Source organism: Lytechinus pictus, chromosome 5 (genome assembly GCF_037042905.1).
Source record: "Lytechinus pictus isolate F3 Inbred chromosome 5, Lp3.0, whole genome shotgun sequence".
Classification (NCBI taxonomy): Eukaryota; Metazoa; Echinodermata; class Echinoidea; order Temnopleuroida; family Toxopneustidae; genus Lytechinus; species Lytechinus pictus.
The window spans coordinates 1412257-1438525 of NC_087249.1; the positions used below are offsets into that span (position 1 = coordinate 1412257).

The window sequence follows — 26269 nt, forward strand, 5'->3', positions numbered from 1 at the left end:
TATTTGCTCCGTCGACATCTGCTCCGCCGATATTTGCTCCGCCAACAATTGCTCCGCCGATAATTGCTCCGCCGACATCTGCTCCGATTATACGACAAGTGCTCCGCGACAATTGCTCCGCCGTCAATTGCTCCGCCGTCAATTGCTCCGCCGTCATGTGCTCAGATAACAAAATTGCACGAACATCTTACAAATTGTTTTGTTCTTATTATTCGTTAATGTTTTATTTATTTATTTATTTATTCCCCCCCCCCCCCCCCATCATCACAGCTTTCTGCTTGAAAAAACAAATTGTTCTCCCTGCCGCTGACACTTGACAAATTGTAACGCAGATTGTGAATCTGGATTTTTGTTCATATATTATTATCATTGGTTTCACTCCGGTCTTGAGCGGGGAGAGAATGTGGGGGGGGGGGGGGTGCTGGACACAATATCTCTTCTGCTTTCCAGCAACTTATACACCATACATTCGCACGGGCTCCCCTCTCCTCTCTCTCCCTCTTTCTCGTTTTGTTCTTTCACGCCATTTATTTTCATTATCAGCATTATAATTTTTATCAATATTTTAATTACGTCTTGGGCCTTATCTACCCTTGCACCTTTTTTCTTTCAATTTGTTTCAATGATCATCACCGGCGTACAGATGGGGGAGGGGTGTGCTAGGGGTCACGGATCCCCCCATTCTCCCTACCAATGGAAAACAAAAGAATAAAGGAAAGGAAAATAAATGTCATCCTTGTCTGGCCCCCTCCATTTTTTTTGTTGGCTCATTACGCTACTGGTGAGTCACTATAAAATTAGACTTCGGTTGTATTTTGTTCTATTCTGTGCCATAGCGACAATATAAATATATTTTGATAAATGAATATAATGTATGTATCTCTCTCATAACGTCTAAACAAATAATGTTGTTTTTAAAAGACAATAATATATATACCAGTAATATATATTATTGTCTTTTAAAAACAACATTATTTGTTTAGACATTATGAGAGAGATACATACATAGTACATTCATTTATCGAAATATATTCATATTGTCGCTATTGTCCCTTTTCTGGTAAATATATCCAAAATATTCAATTAGCGCATCACGCTCTCATTTCTTTTACGAGATATCCCCCCAGGTATGCTTCATGTTTACAATTTAAAAAATGCGTATAAATAGAAAGGGGACATTTATACGCATTTTTTTTTAAATTGTAAACATGAAGCATACCTCGGGGGGGGGAGATCTCGTAAAAGAAATGAGAGTGCGATGCGCTAATTGAATATTTTAATTATCCTTTTTCTATCAGTGAATAATACAATCATGATCAACATAAAACACAAAAGCAACTCACTATTATATATATTATCATATTTATCTAAAAACATACGGTGTATATGACATGATGTGGAGACCAGAGCACTGTGTATACGAGAAGATATGGAAACCAGAGTGGAGGGGTGTGTCGAGAAGGTGACACGACATGTAGCTTTCCACAAGTTGGTATTTTCGTGAATATTAATTTTTACTTACTGAATGTCTTGGTCATGTATGTGAGGGACAAAATTTGCCGACAGTAAACATTTTGCATGACTACAGTACAGGTTTTCGACAAATACGTTGGGGTACCGTTGAATTTCACCTGGAGCAAATATCTCCACTTCGGAGCATATTTAGCCAGAGCGATTTTGACGCTAAGAATGGGGGATATCTAAGTTTTTTTGTACTGTCATAATTATTACATGAGCACGCGTATTTTTTTCTTCATTTTAATCACCAGTCACGTAATAACACTTACACAAAATGCCACCCCCCATGAATAAGAATGAAGAAATCTATCCCTCTTTGTGCTTATCCCTCTTATTCTATTTCTTTCTATGTTATGTATCAGGGGCCGCGGAACTTTTTTTTCCAAAACCGTGTACAAAAACGTAAAAATTATCATATGATTGTGATTTTTAGCATGGTCAGCCCCCCATTTTGAAAACCGTTCCGCGGCCCCTGTGTATGTCATGCAAGCATAGTTTAAATTTACTTTGCAATATATTATAATATACAAATTTGTAAATTGACGTCTTCAGCCTGTGCTACAATTGTTATGCGCATGAAAGTACGAATAAATGAATAAATAGTCGTCGCATTATCGGAGCCATTTTCGGCGGAGCAGATGTCGGCGGAGCAAATATTGATTTTGGCGGAGCAGATATCGGGGGAGCAATTTTCGGCGGAGCAGATGTCGGTGGAGCAAATATCGGCGGAGCAATTGTCGTATAATCGGAGCAGATGTCGGCGGAGCATTTTTCGGCGGAGCAGATGTCGGCGGAGCAGATGTCGGCGGAGCAAGTGTCGGCGGAGCAAGTGTCGACGGAGCAAATATCGGCGGAGCAAGTGTCGACGAAGCAACTGTCGGCGGAGCAACTGTCCGGAGCAATTGTCGGCGGAGCAGTTGTCGTATTTTGCGTAGCAATTGTCGGCGGAGCAGATGTCGGCGGAGCAATTGTCGGGTCACCGCGGGAAAAGCTTATATTGAAATTAACTGTCGGTTGTCACACTCAGCACCCCCCCCCCCCCCTTCTACCCCACACACAACACACAAGCACACACCCACACACACACCCTCACCCATACACGCACACACCCACACACACATCCCCACGCACACCCACACACACACCCTCAGTCCCTCACGCCAAATGGATAAACAAAATAGCGAAAACAACGCAACAAAACGAAACAAATACTAGTACCCGGTCCATCTCGCGTCGGCCGCACCGTACCCGGATCGTGTTTAACCAACCGTATATCCGCGCTGACATTCTCATCTCGGATATCATACTTGATTTGATCGGCGATATACTTCCATAAAGACTATGATTCAGGTGTCCATTCCCGGATTTCGGCAGATTGTTAGCGATGATGAGAGACCTTATACGGTGAGATTTTCTCAGTGTTGTGTAAATTCGTTATTAAAAAGTCTACATTCAGGTACAATGATGTATTTTAGACACCTAGACCTAGTTTGTTTACATTATTTTTGTTCAGTCCCAGATAACGGAAATTATGTGTGTAGTCTATAGTATTAGGCCTATCATCATCATCATCATCCGTTAAAGTATGATGGGGTGTCCAAACTTCGCGCACTTTTCAAAAATATTCATCAGACATCAGGCTTCAATTTTTTCACAAAATATTCATAATTTATACAAAACCAATTCAAGAAATAAGTACCACATTGACGGCAAGATCGTTAACTATAAAATCATGGACGAAAATTGTAAGTAGGTCAAGGACAAGGGTTTTCGCCGGTATCGCGATCTCAAATCAAAATTATATTCCGATCGGCGAATGTGCGCTGTGCTAGAAAACCGTTCAGAAAAAGTGTGACCTTACTTCGCGGAACAAAGTTTTTGTGGAGATTTAAACAAAAACTCAAGCTCAAAAAGTGACATATTTATATCAGATTGATGGCAAAATGCCATAGAATCGGTTAGTACCACATTTAACTCACACTTTTGATGATTTCTGCTTGCAAAATGGTGATATGGTGACGCTTGTTGAGAATATCAGATTTCTTCAAAACGGGCGCTAACGGTGACAAATTTGCTGATCTTTTGCCAATATTTTCATGAATACTGAACTCATCCTAAAGTAAAGAAACTTACACCAAAGGGTAATTTTAGGTCGCTTTTTACGTTGATGATGTCAGATTTTAAGGATATTAGCTAGTTTTTTAGGTAATGACCGTCTGCGAAGTATGGACACGCGCGAAGTTTGGACTCACTGCCATACAGTCCACCAGGACAGGTTGGTGTATTATCGTACTTGTAGAATTGTGCAGGAGTATGTACAGTGCTGTGGAAGATCTATTCTACGTGCGGTTGTCCCTGGCAGTGTGTCCTATTTCCGGACACATTTATTTCATTTGCTATATATTATTGGTATTCCAAATATGGAAATTATAAATATGATAAAATTATTTTTTTATTTACCAACCTTTTTCTTTGCAATTGCATCGCACTTGCCGCATACCCCTCCAGGAAAAAAAATTATTTTCGTGTGTGACAAATTACATCATGATTCCGGACGCACGCCGGACGGGTAAAGATATTCTTGATTATAATGATGTAAGAAAGAATTTGTGTGAATTTTTATTCATATATCATATCATGAGTAAATTCTAAGTTTTTGTTTGCTTTTTTTTATATGGAATCTGAGCAGATGTTGGTAAGAATATGTGCTTGTGAACTATTTTTTTTTCTTTTTAACTGCATATTTTCCATGCCCCAATGGCACTTTCCAATATTATGCTTGTTCGTATAGTGATGCTCATCAAGTTCTATCAATGCGCTGTCGATTGTACACAGCTCTTATCACAGTAAACCTTGGGCACGGGGTACCTTGAGAACTAGCCGTCGATCACCCACAATCCATGCCACACCTCAACATTCGATCGAAGGAGCGGACGTGATTGAAATTCTGCAAATCAGGCCCATATTTCCATCAGAAAATATATCAATTGTTAATGCAAAACTATGTTATATGATATTATTCATTTTCTGTAATTTAAGAGATAAATAAGGCAAAAGCTGGATTTTTTCACCTTGTTTTTGCAATCTTCTATATAATGCACTGTGAAATTAAACTTCGGAAGTCTTACGGTACCAAATTGTTTTCATACGCAATAATGCGCGTCCGGAATCATCTAGTGTCTGGTAATACAATACGTGACTATGCATCTAACGTTAGATGTGTGTGTGGATGTCTAGAATAGGCCTGCAACTTTATACACATTAACAGGCATAAAGTCAGACAGGTCCATAACTAAATTAAACTTCATGAGTACCAGTAATGAAAAATCTAAGAGTTAGCAGGGAGAGGGGGAGGTGGAAATAAAGAGAGAGTGAGCAAGAAAAGAAAAAAAAAGAGAAGACAATGAATGAAGAAGATTAATTTCTGTGCGTGCCTCACATACATGCAAAGTTAGTATGCTATTCTAACCTCACACAGCATCACTTTCTCACTGCAACGATCCTGCCTGTGGGGAATCTACAGATAGGACTATGGTATGCCAATGCTGTACACAACACACACTTTAAAAAATCATTGAAATAACACTTTTGTGACCAAATATACTACAGTAATTTTCATACAGTTGCAATTTATTTTTCATTAGTAACTTTGGATTAATTTTTGTATTCATCAAAGCACTCAAAAACTTGAATTTTGGCATATTTTTATGTACGCCCTCTATTGGTGGAAAGTAATATGGCAAGAAAATTTTAATTTTTCAATCTCTATTTTTATTTTAGATGAAATAATTAAAAGAATCAAATCTACTTAAGAGCCAAGTTATATGATGATTGGCTGTAATGGAATCTGACAGTGTCAAACAATATTTTCATATCATTGAGTGCATTACTTTTAATCTATGAATGAACTTAATTATAATATAGGCTACCGGTATGTCTATTAAATTGTTTTTTAAAAATAAAATTATTAACGCTTATCTCTAAATATTGGCCAAGCTGCTCGAAATGTGAATAATAGTCTTCATTCAAGTCGTCGGCGTATAGGAAATTGTACAAAAACTCAACAGGTTGCACCTCATGTAACGACTTATAGGTGAAGTACACCATCTTTTGACAACATGATGAAAGGGCAAGAGGAAAAAAATGCCGAGCATCTAGAACGCAACCAGCAATACAGCTATGTAAACAAACAAGCGTATAAATAATATTGCGCGCCCTCTACATATATCATACGCGAAAAATCTGGATGTGCCATCGAATGCCACATGTGAGATTCAACCTTCTTCGGCATCGAGAATAAAATATTTTATTTTTATAGAAAGACAAACAAGAGGGAAAGTGTGACTTCATATTGTTCAGTAAGTTTCATAGGAAAGATTAATGTCATTAACAGATTGTAATCTAGTGTCTAAATTATTAAAAAATTCCATGGAAGTTTTGCGAGTGTTGTGTCTTGTACTTTCCTGTGCACAACGCCCGAGTTGGAACCTTGAGTGTGCCATTGCCTTGGTGAATGTGGCGAGGAGGGGAAGAAGAATACTAGTTAGACTATGATGATGAGAAGGAGAACATCAGAACAAAAAGGAGGGAGAAGGAGAAATGGAACTGGAAGAGGAAAGTAGGAGCAACATATAGATTTATGACTACATGTATGCAGGTGAAATTACCGGGCACCTATCTATTTCAATCTTGTTCAGTTACATTTCATTTCATTTCAATCTACAGCTACATTGAAGATCATCTGATGTAAAAATTCTTTACACTGTAGCTATCACTGGTGGTTTAAAAGTCACATAAGGAGTTTTGGTTACCCCCCCCCCCCCCCCCCCCACAAAATAAAACTATTCTAGTCACTATGTCAACATGAATGTTAATGCATAGATCTATATTTAATAAAAATCTATTTTCATGGAGGATTTTAATGGGTGCATTGAGTGTATAAGGATGTATTTGGCAGTGATATACTATATAAACATGTTAGTAGTATTATTTTTATCAAAAATGTGATTAATATTAATTGGATAAATTTAAGATTAGACTTATTTTGATAAGGTGCCTGTTGTTGTGTTCCAATTCCTGACATCCGTCTATCAGAATACCATTTTCTGCTGGGTGCAAAGGCAGATTGGAATCCAGTTAAAAGAAAAATTCTTGGCATAACTCATCCCTTTCTTACTGTACCGTAATCTATAGGTTTACATAGCAGCACATGTAATAAATTTTGTTAAAGGAGGTGGCGTTGCTCGGTCGGTTAGAGCTATGTTTTGGATAAAATTGTATGATCTGAACGTGAGAGGTTAGAATCCCGCTCATGCCACAAAATATCTTTAAAACTTTGATGATATAGCATTGTGTATAAGCATGCCTCACTGCAGTATTTAGGGCAGGTGTGAAAGCAGTTGTAAAACACTCCATACTTAGGAATGAATGCTAATAATGTTTGTCCTGTGTTATGGAGAGTTACAACATATGCACCCTAAAAACAATACGGTACACTTTTCGTCAAAGAGTAGGGTGTTCACCTGGTGTATAGCACATGCCGTTCCATAGCAAAAATCTTCAGAAGGTCAAGTCAATATTCAATTTTTAATTACCACATGATCCACATGATAATCAAGACGATTATGGGCATCAACAGAAAGACAAGACAAGGACAACATAAAGATATCAAAGTATGCATTTGATGTAGAAAAGGGGAGAGAAGATCCAAGAAACACTTTAAAAGACCTGGGCCCTGTCTTACAAAAAGTTGTGATTGATCCGATCAACCACAACTATTGATGGCCAGCAATCGACTTCAAAGTTTTGTTCCTCTCTGATCATGTGGAATTACCATTGTTCTAACATTTTATGGTTCAATCAAGTTGGTCCCTATTGTCAAATTTGTAAAAAATGAAATATTCTATAATTCAAACAATAAAAAACAAAAGAAATGGTGAGTGACATCATCGACTCTCTCATTTGCATGTAACTGACTCGTTCATAAAGTTATGTTGTGAAAAAATAAGCGAAACTTTAAAATGTCATAACTTTCTTATTTTACATCCAATTTTGATGAAATTTTCAGAGTTATGCTTATGATTTTTCTCTCTTGATTCAAATCAACATTTCTGGGGTGGACTTGACCTTTAAATACAATCGGAAAATATTTTTGTAATAACTTTCTCTTTTTGTTTGAAACAGGTATATCAGATCAATGTCAAAGTATCAGGAAGAATCCATTCAATTGACAAGAGATACAGAGAGTTTCATGCCCTTCATAAACAGGTTCGTGGAATCCAACAAGTTTTTTTTTTTCAAGTCAAGACTTTGTTTCTAGAGAGTAGAGAATGGATCGAGAGTGATCTATATCATACCATTTTCTGAAGTTGATTTGAATATAGGCCTATTTAGACCTTATAGTATTCTGACAAAGCTTTAGATGATATATTTTGTTACACATGGAAGCACACAAGGATTTTAGATAGAAATGTCAAAAGATTACGGAAATTAAAAATAAACACTTTCCCATCTGTTGAATTGAATAGAATGGATCTGATTTGAAGTGGTTACCATACATACCAACAGGCCAAATAAAACCAAAAATTTTACATTCAGTGGTACCTGCAGCAATTAGCAGTTGAAATTGACTCAACTCAAAATGATCTCAAATAATTTGTTTTTGTCATTCAAACTTACAGATTTTCATTTTAAAATGTCCATCTTTATTTTTCTTCATTTAAAAAAAATCTTTTTTTATATTCTTAAGTGAATTGAGACGTATACTATTTATGTTATCTTTGCTATATAAAAACTTACTAGTATTATTATTATTATCATTAATATTATTTGAGAAACTGATTAGGTTCAGATTTTTTGTAGATGAGACTAGATTTGCAGTTAAGTTAAACCCAATTTTGATTGTTGTTTTTTTCTTTCTTTTTTACAGAAAACTTTTCACTAATTTCTTCACTTTTTTATTTTGTACCGGTATTTGTTGTTTCATTTATTTATTTACTATTTTGTCTCTTATACTGCTGTGATTTTATTTTTATTCAATTTTTGTAGTTTACCTTTTTTATTATTTTGTCTGCATGTGAAGGTATGGCAATAATTATGTTTCTCATATTACTTAGGTGAAAAAGAAATTTGACACTCCAGATTTCCCACCCAAGAAAGTGCGTCAGCTGAGCTCCAGAGGGATGGAGCAAAGGAGGGTTGCATTGGAAGCTTACCTACAGGTGAGGAACTAGCAACAGGGGGACAAAGTTGCACCCTGTACCCAATCTAAACCCTGAATATTATTTTGGGGGTGTTGAGGACTAAAAGTTGGTAGGCATTATCTCTTTTTTAAAGTGAATGTCGAGAAATAGCAAAGTCCAAAAGTTTCCTTAATCCTTATTATGTGTGAACAATGCGACAACCGTTTGAAAAGAAAGTGTTTTATTCCTCATACTAGAGTCTCTAATCACTGATTGGTCAAATCTACATCATCTGACGCGGTTCAATTCTGCCTGTCATTCCTTCAGGACTTTCTCTCAATTTTTCCTATCAAACCCTTTGATAGAACGCATAACCACTGATGGTGAGGCCAAGAGTTGTGTTGGTATAGTGCTGCATCTGTATGCTGGCCACAGCCGCTGTACCATTGTATTGAATTACAAAGTGATATAGAATCAACTTAAAGATTAGATCTAAAATAATCGTCTGCTTGCGGTAGAAATTGTCACTCCCTCGATTCTTTTCATACCGGGCCTTCTACTTATATCACCCCTCGTCCAAGGCCTTCATGTTTAATACAGAAGGGCCAGTAGGAAAAGCACTTCAGTCATCCTCCTGAGCAGTCAATATTTTGTATGCTATTTTTGTAGAATTCTTCTTTTACATGCATATATATACCATTTTTAGAATTCTTCTTACAGACTTGTTTTAGTCTATGTTGAAAAGTGTGGTTTTCATCAGGTTCACAAATGTTTAATACAAAGGACAGGAATTTTGTACTCTCGCCTTTAATATTGTTCATGATAATTTTTTTAAATTTTTTATATAAACTGCTCGCAAATATTTCATGCATCTCGGGATTCCTTCACATTGCAATTTTTTCCCAACTTTTTCAAAAACCTCTTCATGTGCTTTGGATCTTCGCAAAGCGTATACCATGTTTGAAAACTCTTTGCAAAGTCATTGTAAATCTCTCGTCAGAGCACAAAAGTTGTTGAAATTCACAAGTTACTGAGTTCATGCAAATGTGTTATTTTGCATTTCTTAAAAAGTTCATTTCACTTTGTTTGCAACTTCTTTGTGATGTTGACTGGCTTTAGTTCATCAATTGTACACACAGTGTTCAAATGAACCTTGAGAGACCTTTGCACAAACTGAACAAAAATTATTCTTGGACTTTATTGTCTAAAGACATTCAGAGAAAAATTGCTCAAATTCAGATTTTGCCATTTTTGCCACATTTGCGTCTTTTGCAAAAAAAAGCCCAATGAAAACCACTCTTTTCAATAATAACCTACAAACTTGATAGGTTTTCATTCTGAAAATTGCAAAACTTATATTGTTCAAATTACTTCAGTTTGGAAATTTCTTTTTTTTTGAAAGTCATTAAAATCTATTGAACAATTGAAATGAAACCTAAATCCATTGAGCAGGCCACTTAGAATAAAAAATAATGTTTTTATGGATTTGATATTTTATTGGCTTTGTGTGTTAATTGCAGAATGAGCTATGAAAAGTCATGTGGTTTCAAGATACTGTGCCTAATATGTCTTGAATATCATGGTCCCAAAAGTTGTGCAAGACTTATGCCTGGTTATGTTATGCTATGCAGGGAATTATTTTGCTTTACAAATTTGAATAGCATTTTTGGTCATAAGAGAAAAGCTCTCAAATATAAAGTAATGTAGGCCTACAGTCCTATGTAAAAAAAAATGGTATACAAAAGACTATGCATAGCAGTCTTTCAAACTTGTGGAGCAAATTGCGATGTGATACCAGGAAAATTATTCCCTGCTATGGTTTTGCAACATAGACAAGGATGTAAAAAATAGAAGTCACCATAGTCTCTGTTTGTATGTGACTAATTTTACTCCTTTTTTTATCGTCAAGAAAAAAGTTATAAAATTTGGCATAATTTCTCTTTCTGCAACAGTGTATCTCATTATATTGCTTGTTCTGTTCATTCATTATAGGGTCTGCTGGATAAGGATTCTATTCCTAAATCACTGCTAACATTCTTGCATGTGAAGAATTTCAGAGCCATCAGCTATGAGTGAGTAAAAAACAACATGAAAGTATGAGGTGTAAACTATGATCATTAATGACTGTTTCTTGTCCAAGCTACCAGTTTAATAATAGATTAAGATTAAATGTACTATTCCATGCCAGTATTGCAAAGAAAAGCTGAAAAAATAGTGAACATATAATTTTCAATTAATCTTCAAATGAAAAAAAAATTTAATAATAATTGTCGTCTCAATGGCCAAACTTGATAAGGAGGTGAAAAGAATAAGGCATTGTTGTTGAATCGGTTATTGATTGAATATAATTTTTTTTTATTCTTTGGAAACTTCCAGAGAAGGAGATAGATCATGTAAATCCAAAAATTTCAGGTCACTCATGTTTGTTCCAATATTTTTATTTTTGCACTACGGTACTTATTTTTTAACAAAATTGACCAAAAGTACCTTTTAGTCTTTTATCTTAACCCTATAAAACAGGGGGGGCTTTTTTGTTTTTAACCACGTCGTTCACTGACTTTATTTTCAATTCTAACGCAACTTTTGAGACCAAATTTGTGATGCCTAGATGTAGTTTAGAAATTAGATGTGGTTTAGAAATTATGTAACATTATGTACATGTTTACCAGATATTTCATCCAAGTGGTGTAGATTTACCAGGATTTTATGTACTGTCTAATGGTGTTCTAGTTTCCTCATGCGTTGTAGCATTACTGGGCATGTTAAATCTTACTTTATAAACCTTCACAATGTTGTTTCTTGAAGCACCCAATTTTTAAACTTTTCAGGACAATTATTAAGAGTTGAAGTAGGATTGAATCACTGTAGAGTATAAGCTTTCATTTGCTAAAAGAAAAACAACCATTTGTTTTTCTAAAAAATCTATATTTGTACTCAATTCCATTGTTTATTGCACTCTCTGACACAATTGCCAAGGATGGTAGTTACCCTTTCCCGTAAGGAATAGAAAGCTTGAAAATGGCCAACAGTTTAACCTCTTTCTAGAGCGAATAGTGAAACACAAGGGGAGGAATATAGGATTGATTGCTACATGTTGATCATATTTAATTCAACCCCTTGAGAGATTTAGAATTCTAACCAGCAATGGGATGGGCCTCAAATTACTATCCAATTTACACTTTGATGGTTCTAGAATTGCAGATAATTAGACTAAAATCACCGATTGGGCATATCATGCAACGTTGCAGTTGTTTTGTTGAGCCATTCTCCTTTTATTCATGTGCCATACTCTTTATTTTTTTTATGGGTCAAATACTCTGAATTTAAATCACATGTTTTGGGCTTAATTTTTTCCCTCCCGTTTTGGTTGAGTTCAGAAACTTCAGTGATTTTTAGGGGGGTGCTGTCCTTATAAAATGTTCGACATGTGATCATCAATCTGAATAAAAAGGAGTGATAGGAATAGAACTTTAAACATAAAAAAAGAATCAAAACAAGTTTAAGGAAAAATGATTGTACGGTATGAAGAGAATAAATGCTTTGGCCGTCATTATCACAGTTAAGAATTTAAAATGCAAGATTTCAGCAAAGTCGACTTTGACTCTACCTCGACGTGACTCAAATTGCATTGGTTTGGGATGGCATATTTCATCTGAGAATTTACTATTCATCATTCATAGAATTATTATTACTTTGACTCAGATAGAGTTGCTTCCTAGCTCACTCAATAGGTTCATCTGATTGGTGTGAAGGCATATTAATTCAAAGATAACAAATGTTTTATTTCTAGACACTGAGGCCCGTATTCACAAAGGTTAGGTGGTTTTGAAAACCCATGGTTGAGTCCATGGTTTATGGAGATTTCCTGTATAAATTACGCTTATTTTACTGCGTATATTAAAAAATGTCCAATGCTAATGCGCACTTTTGTCACAGTTCACCAAATTGACGCCTGTTGCCGTGGTTATCCACGCTGTCTCATTCATGAGTCCACTGTTTTGAAGAGTGGACTCATGAATAAAATAGCGTGGATAACCACGTCAACAGGCATCAATTTGGCACACTGTGACAACAGCGTGCATCAGCATTGGACATTTTTAAAATAAGCGTAATTTATACAGGAAATCTGCATCAACCATGGACTCAGCCGTGGGTTTTCAAAACCACCTTTGTGAATTCGAGCCAATTATTTCCCAGAATGCTTGGAAGTGTCACTGAGATTGCACAGTGTGCACATCTCATGTTTGAGTGAACTCAAAACTTCTAATCTCAATATCTCCTTATTCTTGATTTTTTAAACTGAATTCTTTCTACATTCAATCAAGCAATTGTTTGGGTTAATTTTGACCAATTTTGACAAGTTATAGATTCTAAAAACTTAATAGGATACTTTTTTTTCAAGTTCAATAAAAATCTCATCTATTCAAGGCAACTGTTGGTATTGGGTCACATTTTTGGCAATCTTAGTTTGAAAATTCAGAAAAGATGAAATTTTTTTTTCATCTCTCTCTCTCCCAATCCTGCATGCCATGAATGTGTACAAAATATTCTATACATAGGATATTGATTTTCTTGACTTTTTCCAAAGACTTACAATTTAATTCTTCATTCTCTGCACCTTATACTGCAGTATTGATTTCTTGAGGGAAAGGGCAGAAATGAAGTCCTACAGTTTTAAGAAATATATTGCATGTTTTATGGATTTAGGTTTTGTTGCTCACTTTACTCTACATTCCAAGCTTGACTTTTATTCAAAACCCATTTATATAAACTCCTCAAAAAAGTTTGGAAATCTGACTTTGATCGTTAATCCCTCCTCTGTTTTAGTAAATATCAATGTGTAATTAATATCAATGAATAGATCATTTGATTTTCTTTGAAATGATACCCTACATAATATGATTATGGTTCACGTGGAGGTGCAGTTCCTTGAAATGTGTGGCAAGGTCAAAATTCAAAAGTTGCAAAATGACACAATATTGAAAGTCACTGTTCTTTTTTTTCCGTGGTGATGAGTGAGTTTCTCAGCGGTTTCTTTTAATTGTTTTCATGCACCTTAACATCAACATTAACATGGAATGAAACACACCTCTGCACAAGCAAACATATAACAAACAAACAAACCATCACTACATAAACCACAACAAAACATAAAAAATGAAGAAGCAGGGGCTTGATTTGAATGGATTTTCATCTCTATTGAAACAGACAAAAGAAACATGTTCTGTATTGACCCTTCATTACTATTTCTGCTCGTTTTGCAGCTTTTCAATTCGGACCTCATCCAACACTTTTGAATCCTGCTCTTTTTGTGATGGCATGATAACAAGCATGGTATCATTTTAAAGAGAATTAAATGATCTTTTGAATGATATCAAATATGCATTGTGTAATATTTTGAGTTGGGAGAAATTAATTGCCAAACTCAGATTTCCAAACTTTTTTTGCTTGTTTTGCAGCTTTTCAATTCAGACTTCATCCAACACTTTTGAATCCTGCTCTTTTCGTGATGGCATGATCATAACAAGCATGGTATCATTGTAAAGATAATTAAATGATCTTTTAAATGATGTCAAATATGCATTTTTTAAATTGGGAGTTGGGAGAATTTAATGGTCAAACTCAGATTTCCAAACTTTTTTGAGGGGTTTATATTCAAGTAGTTCTTAACACCAACAGACTATAAAATCTTAACAACTTCCAACTACATGTAAATATAGTATTTTTTTTATAAAGCATTTGGATTTTGCTTTGTTATCAATAGTATGTCAGGTTCTTGTATATGTACATGTATGAAAAGAATATTGTGAAGTTTGATGACATTTGACCCCACCTTACATGTTAACACATAATTGTTAGTCGCGTGCATTTGAGTGTCCGAAAGTCCAAACACACAGCTTCAACACAGGGAACAGTGGTTTTCATGAACGTAATATTGCAGAAATCCGGGTATATCTTTATAACTATTAATAATCTCACACCAGACTGATAATAGTGTGAAAATCTTATCCAATTCCATTAATTTGATGTAAATGTTATTACAATTAATTCACTATTCACGTCTCGCTGTTCATTTGAAAGTGTCCATGTTAACAACTCTTGCTATGGCAAACGGTCTGAAACCACCCATATTTTTCGAGATACTGGCACCTTTGTTTTCCCACTGGAGTATCCCTAAAGGTCAAAAAAGTCGAGATTGATTGTCATCTCAATGCTAAATAGATTACCTACAGTTTGATGTATAATACTTATGACTGGTATAATGGTTACAACATCTCATTTTTCTCCCAAACTTTGAGATCGAGCAGGCAGAAAATGGCATATTTCTGTGTACATTGTCACGTGACTATCGTATGATAGTTTCCGTTGCTAGACCCTTTTCATTTGAAACAATTAATACAGTCCAAACAAACTTAATTAACGTATTTAATATTGAAAGTGACAATGTGTTTGTACTATAAAGCTTTGCCTACTGATATTTATAATATAGCTACAGTTTGAGGAAGCACATATCGAGTCCTGAATTGATTTTGATTTGCAATAGGGTCTGCATATGTATACTATATACTAGCAGGCTAGCATCGTCTGCTACGTAAACCAAATGAGCGAACATGACCGAAACTAACCATTATGGTATGGGATCACAAAAAAAGGAAATTTTTTAATGACCTGCAGAAGTGCAATGTTTTAATGCCAGGTGATCAACATGTTTGCATTGAAATAAGCCCCGGGAGGGCCAGTCAAATATATTGTTGTACACACGCGTGACCAGAAAAACACGTTTAAAGGGATGTTTTTCAGTTTTGGACGCAGTCCGCGCGTGGACTCGTTAAGGGTATCAAAAACACAGATTTTCAAGAAAAAGGGTGGTTTTGAAAGACTGTTCAATAGTCAATCGCATTTAGGGTATGTTTTTTTCCCCAAAGCTTTTTTTTTAAAGACTAGCCAAACGTGTTTAGGGTATGTTTTTTTCCCAAGCTTTTTCCCCGAGGTCATATTTTGGCGACAACTTGTTTAGGGGCCAAAATGTGTAAATAAAGCCCGCGAAAAACTGGTTTAGGGGGATATTTTGCACACAGAGAAAAACTCGTTTAGGGGGTGTTTGGAAATTCCTTGGTCACGCGTGTGTACAGCAATATATTTGACTGGCCCCCCCCCCCCCCCCCCGGGAAATTAGCTTTAATATGATACCAAACATGATATGTTCATTCCATAAACTGTTTGATAGATAATATTTGTCATGATTAAGATGTCTAATGCCTTTGTAAAATGTGGGTGTGGTTCATAAATTACGGGGGGGGGGGAAGATATTGTCCAATGAGGACATGGTAGGCATTTTAATTTTCAGCTTTAGATATACCAAACATGTTTATTCAGTAAAAATGAAAAATCATGATTAAGAGGAATGTGAAAAAATAAGTGTGGCTTATGACGTCAATAAAATAAATGCTCAAGGATGCCCATGTGGTGCCCTTCGGATTCTCGAAGAAGACCACCACTTGGAGCAAAATAATTGCTTATTTACCCAACTTGGTTGGCCATGTTGTATTTCTACTGGGCTACAGGTGAAGATGATGATGATGACGATGATGACGATGATGGTGATGATGATGACGATGATGGTGATGATGATGACGATGATGATGATGATGATGATGATGATGACGATGAGACTATGGTGGTGATGATGATGATGATGATTGTTATGATGATAATAATGATGATGATAATGATGATGATGGTGATGATGATGATGATGATGATAGTGATGATAATTATGATGATTATGGTAATGATGATATCGATATTGATGATTAATGTCGAAGTTGCTGATGATGATAAATTTCCTTCAACTTCTGTTAGCTTTTAAAATGATAATGATAGAAAATGATGTAAACAGAAAAATGCTCTGTCCAATATGTACCTTACATGTAGGTGCACCTGGGATGCTAAAACTCAACATGTATCACTATTTTTATGGTGAACATTTTACATGTCTTATAAGGTTACACTTCGTAATTCCGAAGGTTCGTAATTCCGAAGGTCCTTTATTCCGAAGGTTCGTAATTCCGAAACACGTAAATTGCCTATACCTCGATGTTCGTTAATCCGAAAACGTAAAAGGGTTCGTTAATCCGAACATTTGTGGCGTTATTCCGAAGGTTCGTTTTTCCGAAGGTTCGATAATCCGAAAACGAAATAAGGTTCGATGTTCCGAAGGTTCGTTAATCCGAAAACGAAATAAAGTTTGTTGTTCCGAAGGTTCGTCAATACGAAAACGAAATAAGGTTCGTTGTTCCGAAGGTTCGTTAGTCCGAAAACGAAATAAGGTTCGTTAATCATTTCGTTTTCGGACTAACGAACCTTCGGAATTACGAACCTCATTTCGTTTTCGGATTAACGAACCTTCGGAATTACGAACCTCATTTCGTTTTCGGATTAACGAACCTTCGGAATTACGATCCTTTGGAATTACGAACCTTCGGAATAACCGAACCTTCGGAATAACGAAGCTTCGGAATTACGAATGTATGCGGTCTTATAACATTATCAAAAGCCTTCCAAAAGATATGAAAAACATGCTGTATATAACTAGATTCTCATTTTTACCATCAAATGGTAACTTCCTTTCCATGGAATCCCTGATTTTGATTGTCCTTTCAGCATGCATTATTAATAACACATTGAATGGCCCAGTATAATAATTCAATATATTTTCTGCATGTTCAAAGCATGACAAATCAGAGCTGCTTTTATTACAGAGTATCTTACGATTTTGGTTCCTTCTCACAGTTCATTGGATGATTTAGATACTAAAGAAACCTCAAAGTGAGTGTATATTATTTTATATCCCCCTCATGAATAACCATCATTCAAGAAAGCATTCTTATACAGTGTGGGTGTACATCTAGACCTTACATCTTTCCATTTCAAAATTTGTCATCATAATTCACAGCAGCTAACAATGACATTCATCTGACATATTGTATTCCAGTTGAAATGAAAACTGACATGCATCCTGCCTAACTAACTACACATCAAATTGAGATGTGACATTTCATGTAGGCATGCATTTACAATCATTGTTTTGTATCCATTTGCCTATATGAGAAGATTTGACCTAACCATTGCTTGGTTTAACTATCATTTATGGTCTAATTTTCCATGTTGTCTGCTTATCATCTTTCACTTTGTCAAATGAAAATATTATTGTGGCTTAAAAGCAGTTCATCTAGTCATAGAATTAGTGTTGTTAGACCAATTACTGTACTGAAGGTATCCTCAATGAAAATTAGACAAAAATGGTAAATGGGCTAAATTGCAATTAGAACGAAATAAAAAATAACCTAAGTAGAAAAATTGGTTGTTCAACATGAACTAGGATTAGACTGTGTGGGATTTATAGGTCATAACAGGCAAAGTTTTTTATAGACCTAATTTGATTCAAGGGTTTCACCAGTAGGTTATTGTACTTGTATAGTTTCATCATTAATGAACGTTAGTTAACCCAGCTTTGGTGTCGGATGCAAGGGAGTACGAAGTGGAAGGGGGTGGCAGGGAAAGAATTGAATACATGTATATAAAGGAATTATTTAAAGAAATTTGTACTGATACTGATAGAAAATAAATTTAATGAGAAAGTTAAGCCATAAACTTCATGTATGATTGGTCTGGGCTTTGCCAAGGGGTTTAAAGGCCATCCAAATAACATGTTGATTTGAATGAAAAATCAAGCAAATATACATACATGTATATATCACAACATTTTATCAATATGAGATTTGTAAAACAACAAAGGTGAATTTGAAGTTATGTTTTTTGTTAGTGTCACCAAAGAAAAAATGAAGGGATGTCACTTACCATAATTTCTTTTGCATTTTGAAATACATTTTTCTCTTTTTTAAAACTCTTGATCGCATTATCAAAATGACAATGGCATTTAGTTTTTAACAAAGTATGGACATTTCATATTTTATGCTATGTGAGTTGTCAGGTTCTTCAACTTTTTATACAGTCAACATTACTTTTTAATGAAAATACTAAAATCTTAAATCTTTAGAATGTCATTTTTTTGGAAATCTGATTTTGATGAAAATTATTATAGCATTTTGAGCATTTATTTTTTTCTAGCTATTCAAATCAGTTTGTTGAAGGGTGCCTTGATAAAGGATATTCAGTTTTATTTCCCTAAGTTTAGGGGGGATGAGAGATATTGTCTGAGACCTGGTATTGTCAATTTATAATGTGATATTCTAATATTTGAGAAATGATTTGTGTTGAAATTTCTGAGCGATGCATAAAAGGGGCTGCTATTTCAAAGATCTCCTTCTCTTCATCTCTCTCTCTGCTTGTCCATGCTCATAACCATTCAGTCTTTATACTGATTTTTTTTTTCATCTTCATTTCTCCCATAAACACATGTCAGAATATTATATTTACAGCTTGGTATTCTTTCATTAAGAAATCTCTCACATGTGTGTACAAATCAACGCTTATATGCCTCCATATAAACCTAATATAACCCCCCATAGACCTGGCAGTAGTGATTAATGTCCCATCCTTATTTTCTACCCTTTATTTCCATTCTTATATTTGTCATGTTTATGCTGTAGTCACACCAGCAAAACTGACTTCCATCTGAGGCCTGTAACACAAAACTTAGCAATGATTGTAGAACATTTTGCTACGATTGATTCCATTGGCTACAATGTACAATCAGTCGTGAAAATCAAGCGTACGATCGATCGCTCACCTTTGTGTTACGGGACCCTGATCAATGATTTTTCATTGTTAAAAAGCTTTTGTCGATCTGCTCCCCCCCCCCCCCCCCCCCGGTCTTACAAGGAGTTACGATTGATCGAATCAACTTCAGCTATATGGAAAAGCCAACAATATTATTTTTTATTACAGGAAATTCGCATAATGTCCTTTGTAAATAAAGAGAATCACAATTAATTTTCAAGAAATCAATGAAGGTATGAATATATCCATGTACATCTTATCTAGAAAATATTTAGAACAAACATGCAGTTAAAAGATGTTGGTGTTGCTGGCTTTCCATAGTTGTAATTGATCAGATCGATCTCAACTCTTCTCCTCGAGACAGACGGGGGCCTGGAGTAAGTTTCACCCACAGGTTAGCCTCTTGTCGAGGCCCTGGCGGCTGCTTCCCGAGCGAAGCGAGGGCGCTCGCCAGGCCTAATTTGCTTCGCGAATTGGGAAATCCCTCGCTTCGCTCGGGAATCAGCCGCCAGGGCCTCGACAAGAGGCTATCCACAGGTGGGACTGTAGCTTTAGACTGTATCATCAATGAAAAGTAATGAGCAGAAACAGGAAATGTACATCTCTTTCATTGATAAACATGCCATATCGACTTGAAGCAGACGCTCCCTCTATTGCCAACTCATCCCATTGTCATGATTTACAACCTACAATCTACTGCCCCTCTTTGTATTAAAAGTTGTAAATCTGAACGGTAATAAATGCTTTTTGTAATAATAACAAGAGTGTGTAATGACAGTCAACGCTACAGGTTTGTAATGGAAAATGATTTGGGGTTGATTTCCTTCAAGACAGGTGTGTTTGTTTTCATGTAAATATAGGATACAGTGTGATTTATAAAGACAGTGATTACATGTTGCTGGGGAGAGATGTACTCATAAATTGTCAAAGTTTCATTTATAATCTCCCTTGTGTGGTTGTAACATTGTAATGTTTCGGATCGTTTTGCAAGGAAATAAATCAATATTTGGAACTGCATTCCCTCTGCTTTTCTTCTAAATTACTGACATGCAACATATATCACAAATTCATCATTGGCAATAGTTCTGATAATTAATGAGAATGGTTAGATTGATTTTTTTTTATATAGTAATACAACAGTTTGAGAAAATAAGAGGGAAATGATTACCAGAGTATGGTGTTGTTAAGGTATCTGAACAATGAGAAATGGGTTTATGATATCAAAAAATAATTAATTCTCAGTGAATGTATAGATAGCAGGGTTTGCTATGATTATTATGTATTGAAATTAATAATTGGTCTTTCTTTCACTTCCATTTCTGTCGATTATCTTTTCACCTTGATCAAAGAAAATTTACTTATACAGAATTCAAAGCACGCAACAAAGAACATTCAGAATTTTAAAAGTTTTCCAATATTATTTTCTTTGAAATATACACGTATACATGTACAGTTCAATTTAGATAATTCTACTCAATAGTGGAATAAAGATCCCCCCCCCCCCGCCTTTACCCCCACACCCTTTCAAATTATATGTCACTATATCAAAAGTGTCAGATCATTCTGTGCAAAATGAAAGACATCATTCGCTCAATATTAGAATTTCCATACATTTTTTTTGTCTGCCTCTTTTTGTGTATGTGTGTAAATCCTACATCAGACACCTCCACTTTTCGATAATTATTCCTACTTGTTTTAGTTGTTTATTTGAATAGGGAATGTGGATTCAAAACATGATTATTTCTTGATGCTTTACATGTGAAGAGAAACAAAATTATAAACAAATTGAGAAAACTAATCCATTTAATATCCAATTCACCATGTTGTTTCTTATTTCTCTATTTGCAGTCACCAGCCAGTAATGGGCTTTGAGAGTGATCCATTCTTGAATGCCTCACCTCCAGAGGGGGGTATTCCTGATATCTTGACGGAGGGAGTGCGGCAAGGATTATATGATGACCCTGAAAGTTCCAGTTCAGCATCTTAAGGCAACAAAGGCATCTTTGTTTGATGTTTGAGATGCGATCTAGAGCTCTTAGGAACATTTGCTTTCATATGTTTATCATAAAGTAATGCAAACAGTTGATTTTTAAATATTTCTAATGCTCTCTAGAATTTAGTCAAACTCAATGGACGAGTTAAAGTGATGGTAAAAATTAGCAGTGAAAATCCAAACAAATATAGTAAAGCCTTAGGATAGCACTCACAAATTTTAAATGATACCTGTAAAAATGTTTGAAATAACATGTAGTCTTGCATCACTTTCCAGGCATTGCTTGTATATCTAATGGAGATCGGCCTGGATCAATGTTAGAATATCTCAAACACTATGTTTTATTAAAGTGGTTATGTGTGCTTATACAAATTATGGTGTCACTGCGGGTTTCAAATACATTTGTTAGTGAGTAGATGAACATACAGTATGAGAATAGTTTTTCACAACTCCCAAGTCCTCATCAAAGTTCTCATTCAATGTTGAACTAGTTGTTGGTTGCATTAGATTTGGCTTTTAATTTGGGAATCAACATTCATTAAAAGCTAAGAATTACATGTACATGTATGAGATTTCAATTCATGATAGTATCCTTTTGTAAAGTGTGTGTATTGTGCTACCATTTTGACTACTACTAAATATCATGATTGATCTAAACATGAAAGAAACTTTCTGTAGGCTATGTTAAAGTGTTTGTCACCTGCAGTTTGCTCCAACATACATCATCAATATCCACTCGTAAAATGTTATACAAATGTACAGAGTTATTACATGTATGATATATTTTTATATATTGTAGAATTTTTTATAACTGTGCAGTGTGCAATATTTATTAAAAAGTGATGATGCATTTTGTAAGATGTTTCATAAATTGATATGGTAAGTTCCCATTTAAATCTTAGAACTAACGAGAATATAATCGAAACAGTGTTATCTTAATTGTGATCTTAACCCATTCTCGGGTTATTTTGGGGATATTCTGATTTGGAAAATATCTATCATTTCAAAGATAATTTTAATTTTAAAAGATAGTACCCAAGTTTTGATCTTCCAGGGTTATTTTTATAAGAATCACAGATTTGCAGAAATTCCCTTTTGACATAAATATTCTCAGTTAAATTTATGTAAATATGCATGCAAGACGGTGTTGTACTTGCACATATGGAGTTTTATCCAATCTTTACTGTGTTATAAAGTGCAATGCCAGAGATTCATTGAAATATACATGTAGCAGCAGTCATGTCCAAGTATATACAATGCAATCTCAGCAAGACAGTCATAATTTGAGAAAAAGTAGATGTGGCCTTAACCGTCACTGAAATTTCATCCCGGTACCTTATTTAGCCAAATCCATCAAATTACATCACTATCCGAGAAAAAGACAGCCAGCATAGTCCGCTGCGGATAAAGCTGTCACTTCAACGCTGTTTCATCAGTCATAGACTAAAACCTCTCACAAACCCTTGTTCTTTCTAAACAAACCATTCCTGCATTGTGGTTGCAACATGGGGAGATGGGATAACGTGAGACCTTTGTCTGTCAGCAAGGGATTAAAGCATATATGCAGTTTGTCTGGCCTGTATATACAAAGAGTTATTTGATCGTGACTGCGGGTTTACATTACGCTTTCTTGACCATTACAATAATTGCATGTGAACGCAGGAAATCTGGCAATCATCATCTAGTGGTAGGATGACATTCCTTTAAAGACACATTCATGTCTGATTGTTCATTCAGGTGGAAGTCAAATAGTTTGATGAAAATGCATTTCCAAAATACTATCCCCTGATTATTAGAAGATCAACATTCCATCAATAGACCAATCAAGAAGAAAAAAAAACATTGGGGCCTTTTTGTGAAATTTTGTGACCAAAATTATGAGAAATCTTGACTTTACTTTGTTATAACTCTCAAAAGTTTATAGATTTAGCAATTTGATGTTTATATTGACAGTAATGTGTTTGGTCAACTTTCATTTTGAAATAATTCTTGGTGACAACAATATGCATGTTCAAGGTCAGAGGTCAAAAGAACTGGGTCATGTGTGTGACACACACACGTGACATGACACATGTGACCCACTTCTTTTGACCTCTGACCTTGAACATGCATATTGTTGTCACCAAGAATTATTTCAAAATGAAAGTTGACCAAACATATTACTGTCAATATAAACATCAAATTGCTAAATCTATAAACTTTTGAGAGTTATAACAAATTAAAGTCAAGATTTCTCATAATTTTGGTCACACACGTTACCAAGAGTGGCCCATTGGAAGGGTATTAGCATTCTACACACTTTTGTCTTTACTATGTCATTCAGTGTTGATGTATAGTGCATTCCCCCCAAAAAAATGAAATTCAATATTATTGTCAGTATTTTATTTAATTTGATTTCAATGACATATAATTGCATATGAGAGTAAAACAATTTGAAGAATTTATATCATAATTCATTTGAATGCAGTTTTTTTTTTAAGTTGAGTATCCTACATACTTCTTTTTATGTATTATGTCATTGATGCAGCGCATAGATAAACATGGTGGTAATGTAACATACTGTGTATCAATATTGGTAACATTGTTATTATTTGCATTTAAAGTTATGAGCTCTTTATGATACCTCAACCAGGGAAAATGGTCAGGGAAGAACAAGTTAGTGTTGAATTGACATTATTTCAGGAAATAGGTTGCCTGTTATACTCACCAGTCCATTATGTTGATGATAAAAAAATTAATGAAGTCTTGCATATTGCTGTTGCTTCTGTAGCCTTTATGGCTATACATACAGACATTGCATGTACGTATTTCCTCAGAAGTTAAGCCGAGTCACCAGTTCTCTTTATACCCTATTACACAATATCCGTGAAGTCCTACATAAATTTATCATCATCTGTGTCGGATGTAATTAATTCTCTAATACAGTTCCTGTAGATTTTCAGCAGTCTTCAAATGTCACATTCCCCTTCCTACTTTTATATTTCAAATTATTCCCTTGGTCAGGTACAGAAAATTGACATTTTCAAATCTATTAAGGTTGAACTTGGGTTGAAAACATCTGGGTTTCTTTGCCAGAGGCTGGCCCAATATAGCAACAGTTGAAAACTGATTACTAAAACAGCAAACAATGAACTTATTATATCTCAAGAGAAATTTATATAAATATCAATATAATGCCATGTTTTTGTGGGGGATTTTCAGAGGTGGTTGGTTGAGAAGTCAGGAACTAGAAATACACTCTTTCGTGTCTGTGGTGGGAAGCATTGAAATGCATAGAAAATATTTCTTTTTCTCAAATAGACAAAATTAGAAACTAAAAGCAAATTATCTCAAGCAAAATATGAGTACAGGTTGTATTATGTGTATAGTAATAGAATTGAAAATTGTAAAAATGAATTTAGTTCCCTCACAGTGACTAGTATCTTATTTTTATTGCATTTACTTGTATGTGTAAAGATACATGCACCTGTTATTATAAAACACTTTACTGTTGAAAATTTTAAAGATTTATGTTGAAAAGAATATATTGCCTAAACTATGCTTGCCTATTATGTACATGTATAAAAAATGTTTAGTACAAAAAAGGTTTTAATTAAATATTTTAAAAGGGAAATATCAAGAATGCATTGATTTGTCTTTAATGTCACATGATGTTCTAGTTGTTAATCATTCCTTAAAAGTAACTTTGATATTCTCCCATTTTGATATTACCATTTATCAACCAAAACACGTTCATGTTTTGATAATCTACTTAAAACTTTTTAAATGCATATTCAATCCTAATTGCATATTATTGGGTGAAAATCCCTCAAAGAACCTGATTTGAGAAATTTTGAAGGAAAAAACAATATACAAATATGTTACTTCGCAGCAAAATGGAAAAGAGCTGATTATCCCATATCTTTCATAGCAAAAATTATGTATTTCATTCAGAACGTACCAACTTTGTTCCTATCAAGTGCAATTCTGAAAGGTCCATATGGGCGCGTCGTGGGTTCGTGGTTTTTACTCTCGCCTTTCAAATAGAGGGTTGTGGGTTCAAATCCTAGCCATGGCATGTTTTCCTTCAGCAAGAAAATTATCCGCACTGTGCTGCACTGACCCAGGTGAGGTGAATGTGCACCCGGAAGGATTATTATTATTAATATTATCATTATTATAAAAACAAAAAGACATGAACTTGGCAGAAATTTCGGTTTAAACTGTACATCAAAAAACAATACAATCGGTATCATAATTTTCATTTGACAGACACACAACATAAGGGTGGTATGTTCTGACATGAATAAAAGCTGGAGAGATGAGAGAGAAAATAAGATTAGGAAGCGAGAGGGACCTTATGAGTAAGCAAGAGAGAGAGAGCGGAAGAGCAAATATGAATTATGTGAGAAGAAGTTTCAAAAGAGAAAGAAAAAAAAGTAAAAACGTTTGAAATTCTGATTATATTTCGACAGGGATGTTGTCGAAGGCCGAATTTTGCCGGCCATGGCCTCGTGCTGAGTCACGTATTCAAACTCTGTGGGAGGTGACTTGGAGATACCGGCCCCGACTTAAAGGTCAAGTCCAGCTCAGAAAAATGTTGATTTGAATCAATAGAGAAAAATCAGACAAGCACAATGCTGAAAATTTCATCAAAATCGGATGTAAAATAAGAAAGTTTATGACATTTCAAAGTTTCGCTTATTTTTAACAAAATAGTAATATGAACGAGCCTGTTACATCCAAATGAGAGAGTCGATGATGTCACTCACTCACTATTTCTTTTGTTTTTTATTGTTTGAATTAAACAATATTTCAATTTTTGCGAATTTGACGATTAGGACCTCCTTGCCTG

The 26269-nt window shown here is 35.0% G+C and overlaps 1 protein-coding gene across 2 annotated transcripts; it reads left to right on the forward strand.

Annotated features, from left to right (window-relative positions):
- Positions 1–2788: 2788 nt before the first annotated feature.
- Positions 2789–25054, forward strand: LOC129262603 (sorting nexin-24-like). Of its 2 annotated transcripts, XM_054900742.2 has the most exons (6): positions 2789–2922; positions 7702–7785; positions 8634–8738; positions 10692–10771; positions 17493–17528; positions 21291–25054. In XM_054900742.2, exons 1-6 carry the CDS (start codon positions 2860–2862, stop codon positions 21427–21429), a joined length of 507 nt encoding a protein of 168 aa, XP_054756717.1. In that variant the 5' UTR covers positions 2789–2859; the 3' UTR covers positions 21430–25054. The 2 variants fall into 2 exon arrangements, with proteins under 2 accessions (XP_054756717.1, XP_063955652.1); XM_064099582.1 differs by lacking the exon at positions 17493–17528.
- Positions 25055–26269: the final 1215 nt, after the last annotated feature.